This window comes from Urtica dioica, chromosome 8 (genome assembly GCF_054948205.1).
Source record: "Urtica dioica subsp. dioica isolate 48M chromosome 8, U.dioica_male_clone48M_v1_H2, whole genome shotgun sequence".
Classification (NCBI taxonomy): Eukaryota; Viridiplantae; Streptophyta; class Magnoliopsida; order Rosales; family Urticaceae; genus Urtica; species Urtica dioica.
Window position 1 is genome coordinate 3,100,994 of NC_142763.1, and position 11,537 is coordinate 3,112,530.

At 38.9% G+C, this 11,537-nt stretch overlaps 2 protein-coding genes across 3 annotated transcripts; both read left to right on the plus strand.

The window, feature by feature from the left end:
• The first annotated feature begins 561 nt into the window (after positions 1-561).
• On the plus strand, positions 562-4,459 carry LOC149387297 (uncharacterized). Its single transcript, XM_089623616.1, has 11 exons — positions 562-697; positions 959-1,059; positions 1,304-1,409; positions 1,818-1,916; positions 2,005-2,070; positions 2,155-2,271; positions 2,487-2,561; positions 2,729-2,831; positions 2,950-2,997; positions 3,387-3,508; positions 4,101-4,459. Exons 1-11 carry the CDS (start codon positions 629-631, stop codon positions 4,203-4,205), a joined length of 1,011 nt encoding a protein of 336 aa, XP_089479742.1. The 5' UTR covers positions 562-628; the 3' UTR covers positions 4,206-4,459.
• A 1,645-nt stretch (positions 4,460-6,104) lies between these two features.
• On the plus strand, positions 6,105-11,089 carry LOC149387298 (Coatomer, alpha subunit). Of its 2 annotated transcripts, none has more exons than XM_089621998.1 (4): positions 6,105-6,272; positions 6,539-6,751; positions 7,342-7,827; positions 7,901-11,089. In XM_089621998.1, exons 2-4 carry the CDS (start codon positions 6,544-6,546, stop codon positions 10,840-10,842), a joined length of 3,636 nt encoding a protein of 1,211 aa, XP_089478124.1. In that variant the 5' UTR covers positions 6,105-6,272; positions 6,539-6,543; the 3' UTR covers positions 10,843-11,089. The 2 variants fall into 2 exon arrangements, with proteins under 2 accessions (XP_089478124.1, XP_089478123.1); XM_089621997.1 differs by having other exon boundaries at positions 6,106-6,272; positions 6,536-6,751.
• The last annotated feature ends 448 nt before the right edge of the window (positions 11,090-11,537 follow it).

An 11,537-nucleotide genomic window follows, 5' to 3' on the forward strand; every position in this document is an offset into this window, starting at 1 on the left:
TTTTTCGTAAAAGCTTTTTTTTACCATATGAAACTTGATAATTTTAAGAGTCAATTAAGTATATAGTCATATTTACAATTTTATATTGCTATATAGACAACATTTCATAAATTTTTTCGATTTTAGTTTACGAACCTTGAGCCTTATAGCGACTCATACATAAAAGTAGTGTATGCCTTAAATACATATATACAAGAACATAAGTTATGGGGTGTAATTTACGATTAAGGGTTTACAAACGTTAACTGAATAGGCTTATCCCCAGTTTATGAGACCCCATTAACCCATACGTCGAGGAATACGTGCTCGGTCTCGGTGTTATGCTCATTCATTTCATAATCCCCGGTAAAAATGCCATCCCTAGTTTATACTCTCTCAGCATTTTGGGCCGTTATGAAGGCCCATAATAAAAGCTTTAAGACTTGGACAAACTTGCCGTGAATAGTAAGCCCAGAAATAGAAATGGTCCACTGAAGTCTGAAGCCACAAAAGCCCAGAGAATTAATAATTATAATAATATAAATTATACACACAGAAGAAGAAGAAGATTTTGTTGAGAAAATTGAACGGTTATAATCGGTCTCTCCCGCCATTATCACAATTTTCGTGCGTCTCTAATCTCGTTTCCATGGCTGCGCATTCGTCACTAACTCCACTATGCTTTCATTCTTCTTTCGACTCTCATCATTATCATCAGGTAATTTCGCTCCATTCTCTCTCTCTCTCTCTCTCTCTTTTTATTTATTTTTTTTATTTTTACAGTTTCAAATGAAACATAAAAATAAAATAAAATTCTGTGAAAAATAGCCTAATCTAGATTTGCATCGAGTATTGTTCTCTTTTTATGTTTCGAACCTTACTCGGATGTTCTATTATCGAGAGTGGCTTAGCAGTAGCTACCCAGAATTTTCGTTGATTTCGAAGGGCAATTAATTGATTTCTATGATTGTTTTTGCAGGTAAAACAATGTTCATTGCTTCAGAAATTGAATACGGGACTGTTTGGGATGCCAAGGCTCAAACCGTTTTGTATTTCAGGATCAATAGATTCCAAGAAAAGGTATTTGTTTTTATCCTCATCGATATTTATAATACTCAATTTTATACGTATTGCTTGTAAATTGGTTGAGGGGATTGAAATAAAAAAAGAGATAAAAGAATTGGAATTGGAATTTGTATTCTTTTAGATCACTACTTGGTTTGATACAGGGAAACGGTTTATTCGGTTTTAGGGTTTATTGAACTGGTTAATGGGCGATGTCATTCGTTAGTAAAATTTGCGAATTTGGGTTCAAATAAAACAGGAGAACTTTGATCTGTGCAGTCCATCAAGACGCCGAAGAAGCATTCAAGAAGACTGTAGAAGTGGATCGGCTGATTGATAAGCTTAGAGATTCAAACTCAACTGAGGTAAGTTTGATCACTTGTGCTTTTTCTCTGCTTCATTGACGACATTAAGCTTTTTTTTTTGTATTATTTATTTAAATTTTATATGAACCCCTTTTTCCTTTTCAAATAATTGAATACCTCGAGTTCTTCCTGGTTGACCTATGAAAATACAAGAATATGTAATATGAGCTTCTTTTTTTCTTCCTTTATGCTGAAAATTGTAGGAGTGCTTAAGCTGAATGTTCTCGTGTTTCGACCTTTTTTTTTTTTTTTTTTTTTTTTTAATACCAATTTTGTGGACTTTGTTCTCTTTTACGATGAAATTGAATTTAGGGTTGCAGTAAGAGATTTATTTTGTTTACTTAAGATCGATATCGATACTATTTGAATAATATTTTCAGAGGTAGTTTCTGTTGTGTGAATGAACAGCTTCAGAAACTGGTCGTCGAAAATGTATTGGCATTCAACGAGGGCTTTTGGATAAGACTAGCAGCGAGAACCGACACTTGCAAATCTGACGATGATAAAGCATGGTTTTCAACCGAAGCTTTTTTTTTTTAGAATTTTTCTTTCATTAACTTCCAGTAAGTAATTTAACAGCTGCGTTGTATTTCAGAAAGATTACGAAGAGTTAGCTATATCTGTAATGAGCATAGTAGACCGTCTTGTCCACAAAACCAAAGTACTCTCAACTCTCTCGATTATGTTAACTTTGTCTTTCTACTATTTTGCTTACTAATAAAGTATCGGGGTTTTTCTATTGCAGGAAAAGATAGAATCATCTACTGATGTCCTGAAAGAGATTCTAAATCCCGTAGTCGATGAGGTTGGAGAAATTCGATGGCCTCCAAAAGATCCCGGTGCACTTAAACAGATGCAAGAAGTAAGTTCTTTTTTCTTCTTCTTCTTCTTCTTCTTCTTCTTCTTCTTTAGATTTGTAATTAGTATCATTATTTATTTCTGTTTTTATGGTCTTATCAACTTCATGTTTTACTTTATTATCACTTGCTCTCGAGGGTTTGATTTTCAGAAGCCTATCAAAATACCTTAGTCCTTGAACTCTCACTTTCTGTTTGTTTGTTTCTTCTGACCATTTAGGGAATAGCCCAAAGAGAGAAAAAAGGGCAATTAGATGAAGGGTTTCTTGCAGAAGTCAATGCACAACTACGGCAAGTAAGTTCAATAATCCTTTTGCCTTGAGAAAAGTGGGACATTATATCATAGCATTTAATTCACATATAAACATGCATTATCAAGCAAATTTAGCGTTTTGATGTCGTTAGAGACGTAATATCTTTCCTAGCTGATTAAACTTTTATATTTTTTTTTAATATTGTTAGGCCAATGAAGACGGTGACAAACCAGGGCTTGAGGCTATGATGCGAAAAGTTCTGCAACTCTATGCTTCCACAGTTCTTTCGAAACGTAGTTATGCGAAAAAAGGTAATTTTGTTTGGCATAGACCAACTTTTCTCCTTGTTAGATATCTGTATATTATACAATATTCTTAGTCTATCTAACGAGCGCGACAAATATAATCACATTAGATTCCTGATTGCAGGAGAGGAAGTTTTGAAGGCCGAGCAGTTTCTCGAGACTATAATCAAAGGTAACTTCCAACTTTAAAAATCCATCCTTATACTAACTAATAAATATAAATTGGGTTCTTACTTTTTACAAAATAAATATATTTTACAGATAAGTTTTTTGCACTTTGGTCCAAAAAAAAGTTAATTCTTTGCTTTTTGCCCCCTGAATAATTGTTTTCCTTCCATGTCCCTCTGCTCAAAGTCTGTCTCTTCCCAGTGTGTGTGTGTGTAATATGTAATAGTTGATCATTTAGGGTAAGAAATAGTATTACCATTTTTATCAACAGAATCCTGGGATTTGAAGGTCTCTTAACTGTAATGAAGCTTTTCATCGTCGTTCCATAATAATTTTAGCCTTAAGAATGAGTGCTTAATTGTTATGATGCCTTTTGTACAATATATGACACAGCTCCGGAGGAAGTGTGGACCAAGGTTTTGATCGACGGAATGACGATCGGAAAAGGAGAGGTTTCGCCGGAGGAACTGTACGCCGTTATAAAGAAAAGAATCGAGCGGACTCTTATCCGGACAGTGAGTACAAAATGCACTTGAACTATTTTATATCTGGTATTTTGGTCAAGTACGAACCGCATCAGCAAAATGGTCCTCACACTATTGTTTTTGTATCATTTTAGTAATTTTCATGAAAAATATTGAACTATTGAAATCAAACACGAATACTTAAAACATATTTATTAAGTTAAATAACTTGCTTATAATTTTGAAAAGTTTAATTAAAACAAAATCTTACGTTGCTAACGATCCAATATTATTTAACTTATATGAAGTGTTTTTGTTTTACATTAGAATTTAATTAGTATTTTTTATCCTATCATCAAATTAATTAATTTGGAAAATATATTTTAAAGTTTCATATGAATTGATAGTTTTATTTAGAGAATTATTATACTTTAGAAAATGACTAATATGGTACAAAGTCAACAGCTTGAGGACTATTTTGCCTAGAAAAATAGTTTAGCGACCAAAATGTCACATGAATCGTAGTTTCATACAAACTATTTGCGTTAGAAAGCGTATATAGATTGATCTGTTTTTTCCGATACCTATTTTTTTTTCTTCTCATTTTTTTATCTGATTTTACGACTCATATGATGTGGGTTAGGAGGGCGGTTCATATCAGCAGCGTATTCTCACCGAGTATCTCAAAGGCATTCAAGTCCGAGCCGAAGAGGTTGTCAAGGCACTCGAAGGAAATCCTCAACAGTAACATTCTTACCATACAAAATATATATTTCTCATGTTTTTTCACACCGCAGAATAATATTATTTAGTTTATACAGTAACCTTTGTCATTGCCTGTTTTATTTATTTACTTATTTTTAGCGTATTTATCAAGTGATATAATTTGGTATATTGTGTACATTGCAAAGAAGAAAAAAAAAGTGATGAACAATATTGGACATTTGTACCATAGTTTGTATTGGATCTACTCGATTTAATAAATTCTTCACTTCATTATTATGGATATTATTCTGATATGGAAGTTTTTTTAATATTTTTTTAGCAATTTATTTTGTAAATCACGGCCACGCCATTTAAAAAATAAAATCTGATTTGGTTATAAGTTTCGTGAATTGATAGTGTCATTATTTTGTGGACACACGGAGCTAGACAAAGATATGAGGGGGTTGGATGAAATATTATTTTAGGGGTTTTCATTTGAAATATTCCTCTATCAAATAATTTTTTGTTGACGGGAGGCTTAAACTCCTTAGTCCTATTGCTTGTGAATTACTTAAAAAAAATTAAAAATTAATTGCATGAAACACGTCTCTAAAACTTTTAACGCAAAAATTATATTTTTAAAGTTATAAACAATCACTTCTTTTAAAAAAATATTTGTTTGGACTCTATTTAATTTATTTTTTTTAATTGTTTACCATTTCAATTACAAGTTTTGAAAGGAATTGATTCGGTCTCTATTTTGAAAACGAAAAATGATAAACATGAGTAGCATCAGTGGCCGCTGATGTGTATTTCGCTAATGTCTAATACACACACGACGGGCCTTATCACTGCTCTTTTGAAAATGTTGGACTTTAAATACATTATTAATGTAATATTTTCCTTTTTTTTAGGGTAATGTGGTTAAGTACTCATAATGACATATATAAATTGCATATTTAATAAATATTGGTCAATGTATGTAAATTAGCCACTAATCATAATTAACTTACCAAAAATGATGTTTTTATATAAAATACAATTCAATTAATATTTTTTATACTAATAGCCCAATAACCTTCTATCATTTTTAAAAAATAAACAAAGTTTAAAATAAGCTATATTCGTAATGTAAAACGTTCACCCTACATTTTTGTAAAAGAAATCAAAAATACATTATTAAATATAATTTTCACAATTATTTTACCAATTTATAATGAATAGGAATAGTAAATCCAAGACCACCGTTTTTTTATCCACGGTTTTTATTTTTATTTTTTTGTTATGATTTACATGGTCCCTGGAAAATAAACTTACTTTTGGACAATAAATGTAATGTAATTTCCCATTAAATTAGTGGATCTTGCTTTAATACAAAACAAAAATGAAAATAAAAGAAATAAAAACTCATAATTAAAGATTGTGGCCATTTAATTTACGTCCTAACTTTCGCTTAATCTATTTAGAGCATCTTTAATGGTTTCTTGCTTAAGAATTGTAGGGATTTGCTTGCAAATATCAAAAATGTTTAGCTAGTTGCTTAATCATTGTTTTGCATATTGGCTATTGATTTAGCTAAGCAAATCTAAGCAAATTGGCTAATTTAAGCTAGTTGCTTAACTATTTAGCTCTAGAAAATCTATGTGGCAAAAATACTATTTAGCTAAGCAATAGCCTAAGCTAAACCATTAAAGATGCTCTGCATTTAGCAATTACGTTGACCCTACACCGAAAGTCATTGAATTGTTACCGTCAAATTCCAATCCAACGGCCATTAGTAAAGGAAATTGTAAATTCTCAAGCGGACCCTCCTAAATTATCAAAATTCATTTCTCTCCTCTCTCTGACTCTCCCTATATCTTTCCCAAAAAAGAGAAACATTGTAAATTCTCAAACGTATCCTCCTAAATTATCCAAATTACATTTCTCACTCCTCTCTCTGTCTCTCCCCCAAAAAATACACAAACACACAGTTGTTTTATTTGTACTTAGATCCATTGAGAAAACTCTCTCTCATATAAACGCACAATAAAAGCTCGGAGTGGCGTTGATCGTTGACGCAATTGCGATCGAAGCGTTTCTGATTTCATTGCGACGCTTACAGATCCAGGTAATTTTCGCCTGTTGTTGTTTCCTTTAACTCAGAGACGTTCGAATTTTATTAGGTCGATCGGAGAAAACTGTTGGAAACGATTTAAGATGATTTTCGGAATCCGAGGATTCGAAATTCAGTATGTCGATTTGGTTTACGCTTGGTTAAGGTTAAATTGCATGCTTTCAATGGAAGTTTCATCCAGGCATTTGAGTTTTAGAGCTTTCAATCGGATTTGGATTGCTTTTATGTTTCTTTATGCAATATTTTTCTTTTGTTAGAAGCAACGATGCTGACAAAGTTCGAGACAAAGAGCAATAGAGTGAAGGGACTGAGCTTCCACAGTAAGAGGCCATGGATCTTAGCGAGTCTTCACAGTGGCGTGATCCAGCTGTGGGACTACCGTATGGGTACACTGATTGATCGGTTCGAAGAGCATGAAGGCCCGGTCCGTGGTGTTCATTTCCACAAATCTCAGCCCCTCTTTGTGTCTGGAGGTGCGAATTTAGATAGTTGTCTATATTTTTTTTAGTACGGTGGGATCTGTGTTCATATATTTGTGGATCAGATCATTGATCTGTGTTCATCGAGGTTGGAGATCTGCATGAATTTGTATCTGTTTTAGAAGGGATGCTTTTTAGTCCTCGAATCGGATGTATTATGATATGAATAATTAGAAGAATGGAAATGAAACTACCAAAACTTGTTTAAGTTTTATGTTTTATTACCGAGAACAATATTTATTTAACTTAGATGTATTTTGCACCGACTTGAGTATCAGTATTTAGATGGTAAGCCTCAATATAATGCATTTATTCTTGGTCATGAAACATACTTCCAGTGAATAGGTGTTGCTTGGATAGTTTTAAATGCTTCAAAATTTCGACTAAAATCTAGCTTACATAAAAAATAAAAAATAAAGTAAAAACCTGTTAGAATTGCTGTTGAGAGTAGAGGTCAGGCGACTCAGATTAGCAAACCAAAACCCTTCTTTGCTCCCAAGCTCTTTGAGTGTATTTTGGGTGTTGGTGTTATATTGCAGTGTAGTTGCTTCAGGGTGATCATTAGTCTTTCTTTTTTCCTACAGGGGACGATTACAAAATCAAAGTTTGGAACTATAAGCAGCACAGGTGTATTTTTACTCTTTTCGGACACCTCGATTACATTCGCACTGTTCAGTTCCATCACGAGGACCCGTGGATTGTGAGCGCCAGTGATGATCAGACGATGCGCATATGGAACTGGCAGTCCCGCACTTGTATCGCCGTCCTGACGGGCCACAATCACTACGTCATGTGCGCGTCCTTCCATCCCAAAGAGGACCTTGTTGTGTCGGCCTCCCTTGATCAGACTGTCCGTGTTTGGGACACCAGTGCTCTCAAGAAGAAATCTGGACCTCCTCCGGACGACTTGACTAGACTCAACACTGAACTTTTTGGAGGTGTCGATGTCATGGTTAAGTATGTTTTGGAGGGTCACGATCGAGGCGTCAACTGGGCTTCGTTCCACCCCTCTCTCCCCCTGATTGTCTCCGGAGCAGATGATCGCCAAGTCAAATTGTGGCGAATGAACGGTATTCGACAAATAAACCCTTTTTTTTTATTTTGAATTCGTTTCAGTCATTTAATGGGGGCTTCTTCTTTCAGATACGAAAGCATGGGAAGTAGACACATTGAGAGGGCACATGAACAATGTTTCGTCTGTTATGTTCCACGCAAAACAAGACATAATCGTATCCAACTCTGAAGACAAAAGCATTCGTGTTTGGGATGTAACAAGGCGTACTGGGATTCAGACGTTTCGTAGAGAGCATGATCGCTTCTGGATTCTTGCAGCTCACCCAGAGATGAATCTCCTGGCAGCTGGTCACGATAGCGGTATGATCGTCTTTAAGCTGGAGAGAGAGAGACCGGCCTTTGCAGTGAGTGGCGACAATCTATTCTATGTTAAAGATCGGTTTTTGAGGTGCTATGAGCTTTCAACTCAGAAAGATTCACAATTTGCCCAAATCAGACGACCTGGCTCCAGCGGTTTAAACCTAAGCCCTAAAACTCTCAGCTATAGTCCTACCGAAAATGCTGTTCTCATATGCTCGGATGTCGATGGTGGCACTTATGAGCTGTATTCCATACCGAAGGACGGGATCGGAAGGGGTGGTGATAATGTGCAAGAAGCAAAGCGAGGTGTTGGAGGATCAGCCGTTTTCGTGGCTCGTAATAGGTTTGCTGTGCTTGAGAGAAGCAGCAACCAAGTCTTGGTCAAGAATTTGAAGAATGAGGTTGTGAAGAAAAGCGCGCTTCCGATCGCTGCCGATTCAATATTCTATGCCGGAACCGGTAATTTGCTTTGCAGAGCCGAGGATAGAGTGGTGATATTCGACCTCCAGCAGAGGCTTGTTCTCGGTGAGCTTCAGGCTCCATTTGTTAAGTATGTCATTTGGTCTAATGACATGGAAAACGTCGCGTTGCTCAGTAAGCACGCGATCATGATCGCCAATAAGAAGCTCGCGCTACAGTGTACTCTACACGAGACGATCCGAGTGAAAAGCGGCGGTTGGGACGCCAACGGTGTGTTCATTTACACGACCCTTAATCACATCAAGTATTGCCTTCCGAACGGCGACAGTGGAATAATCAGAACCCTCGAAGTTCCGATATACATCACGAAGGTCTCCGGAAACACCTTGTTCTGTTTGGACCGAGAAGGGAAAAACAAAGCCATAATTATCGATGCCACAGAATACATTTTCAAGCTGTCCCTGATGAAGAAGAGATACGATCAGGTCATGAACATGATTAGAAGCTCGCAGCTCTGCGGGCAGGCAGTGATTTCCTATCTTCAGCAAAAGGGTTTCCCAGAAGTCGCGCTCCACTTCGTGAAAGATGAGAAAACCCGTTTCAATTTGGCCCTCGAAAGCGGGAATATTCAAATAGCTGTCGCATCAGCCACGGCGATCGACGAGAAGGATCATTGGTACAGATTGGGAGTGGAGGCACTTCGGCAGGGTAATACGGGAATTGTGGAATACGCCTACCAGAAGACCAAAAATTTCGACAGGCTATCTTTCTTGTACCTTATTACTGGTAACTTGGACAAACTATCGAAGATGCTCAAAATCGCCGAGGTGAAAAACGACGTGATGGGTCAGTTCCACAACGCTCTGTACCTCGGCGATGTCATGGAACGCGTCAAGGTTTTGGAAAACGCCGGCCACTTTCCGCTCGCTTACATCACCGCCAAGACCCACGGTCTCCATGATGTCGCTGAACGCTTAGCCGCGGAATTGGGAGACAATGTTCCGTCTCTCCCTGCCGGAAGAGACCCGCCCGCCCTTCTGAGGCCTCCGACTCCGGTCATGTCCGGTGGCGATTGGCCGCTCCTGAGAGTCGTGCGAGGCATCTTCGAAGGGGGTCTCGACAACATCAACCGGGACAACGCCGAGATCGACGAGGACGAGGAGATCGACGGCGGAGATTGGACGGAAGATCTCGAGATCGGCGCCGACCCCGGCGGGTTACAGAACGGCGATGCAATCGGAGAACCGGCCGAGGAAAACGACGAAGAAGAAGGAGGGTGGGACCTCGAAGACTTGGAGCTTCCACCGGAATCCGAGACCCCGAAATTCTCCGAGACCCGCTCGTCGGCCTTCGTCGCCCCGAACCACGGCACGCCCGCCAGCGAGCTCTGGACCCACCGATCCTCCCTCGCCGCAGAGCACGCCGCCGCCGGAAACTTCGACACCGCGATGAGGCTCCTCAACCGCCAGCTCGGGATCAAGAACTTCGACCCGCTGAAGCAAATGTTCCTCGACCTCCACGCCGGAAGCCACTCCTACATCCGAGCAATCCCCTCCGCCCCGTCGATCCACCTCGCGATCTCCGCCCCGAACACATCTCGCTCTTCCCCGTCCCCGTCCCTCGTCTTCGACTTCCCTCGGCTCGAGGAGAAGCTCAAATCCGGGTACAAAGCCACGACCACCGGGAAATTCTCGGAAGCTCTCAAGCTCTTCCTCAACATCCTCCACACGGCCCCGCTCGTCGTGGTCGAGACTCGCCGGGAGGTCGACGAGGTGAAAGAGCTCGTCTCGATCGCAAAGGAGTACGCCCTCGGCCTGAAAATGGAGCTCTTGAGGCGGGAGATTAAAGACAACCCGGCCCGCCAGCTCGAGCTCGCGGCCTATTTCACGCACTGCAATCTCCAGCTTCCTCACCTGAGGCTCGTCCTCTTGAACGCCCTCACGGTGAGCTACAACGCCAAGAACCTCGCCGGAGCCGCCGAGTTCGCGCGGAGGTTCCTCGAGACCAATCCGACGGTGGAGAGCCAGGCCAGGAAGGCGAGGCAGGTGATCCAGGCCGCCGAGAGGAACATGACCGACGCCCATCGCCTCAACTACGATTTCAGGAACCCGTTCGTGATCTGCGGCGCCACTTACGTCCCGATCTACCGCGGCCAAAAAGACGTTTCTTGCCCCTACTGTGCCTCGCGGTTCGTGCCCGGCCAGGCCGGCCTGATCTGCGCCGTCTGCGATCTCGCCGTCGTCGGAGCCGACGCCTCCGGTCTCATGTGCTCGCCGTCTCAGGTACGGTGAGAGCTTCTTTTTACCATACGATAGAAGAGAGTTAATTTTGGACTGAAATCATATGGCGCTGTTATCTATTTTTTTTATTTTTATTTTTTTGGGAGACTTTTGCTTAGTTGATAATTGTAATAAAAAAATATATGTTTTTTTTGTGTTTTAGATTGTTTTTGTTATTTTGTTCATAGGCAAGAATTGCCGATAGCCCTTGTTAAAAGAATGATGGTCATGTTATTAATATAGATATATATGTTCGGAACGCGCAATTTTTATTTTTATTTTTTTATCTTGTGTGATGATTTGAGTTTATCAATTTGTTTGTCTGTGAAAAGTAATACAGTGCCAAGCTGCCAATTTCAGATTATCTTTTCCGGGAGTTATACTTGGTAGCTTGTGTCGCAATTTTTTGTTTGGTGAAATAGAGTTTTTGTTTTGGTTTATATAATTTGTGGATTGATCGACCAAAGAATGAACTAGTGGCGTTTTAAGTAGAGTTCATAGTCGAAACTCTTTTTTTTTTGCTTTACTTGGTACGTTCTATTTAGAAAGCAAGGCAGAGATGAAGTGTAATTTACACGTGAAGCATAATAATCTTTTCGAGTCCCAGTATCAAGTATCAACCACCATATTCAATCGGACCATAGATGTATAAATTTGAAAGTATTATCCTAAATAAAATCCTAGTTAGGAAGTACATTTTTTTACGC

Coding starts and splice junctions, on each gene's coding strand:
- LOC149387297 (XM_089623616.1), top strand. CDS start 629: ATGGCTGCGCATTCGTCACTAACTCCACTATGCTTTCATTCTTCTTTC. Junction 2,562..2,728: donor TCAATGCACAACTACGGCAA/GTAAGTTCAATA, acceptor TAATATTGTTAG/GCCAATGAAGACGGTGACAA. Junction 2,832..2,949: donor ACGTAGTTATGCGAAAAAAG/GTAATTTTGTTT, acceptor TCCTGATTGCAG/GAGAGGAAGTTTTGAAGGCC.
- LOC149387298 (XM_089621998.1), top strand. CDS start 6,544: ATGCTGACAAAGTTCGAGACAAAGAGCAATAGAGTGAAGGGACTGAGC. Junction 6,752..7,341: donor GCCCCTCTTTGTGTCTGGAG/GTGCGAATTTAG, acceptor TTTTTCCTACAG/GGGACGATTACAAAATCAAA. Junction 7,828..7,900: donor CAAATTGTGGCGAATGAACG/GTATTCGACAAA, acceptor TTCTTCTTTCAG/ATACGAAAGCATGGGAAGTA.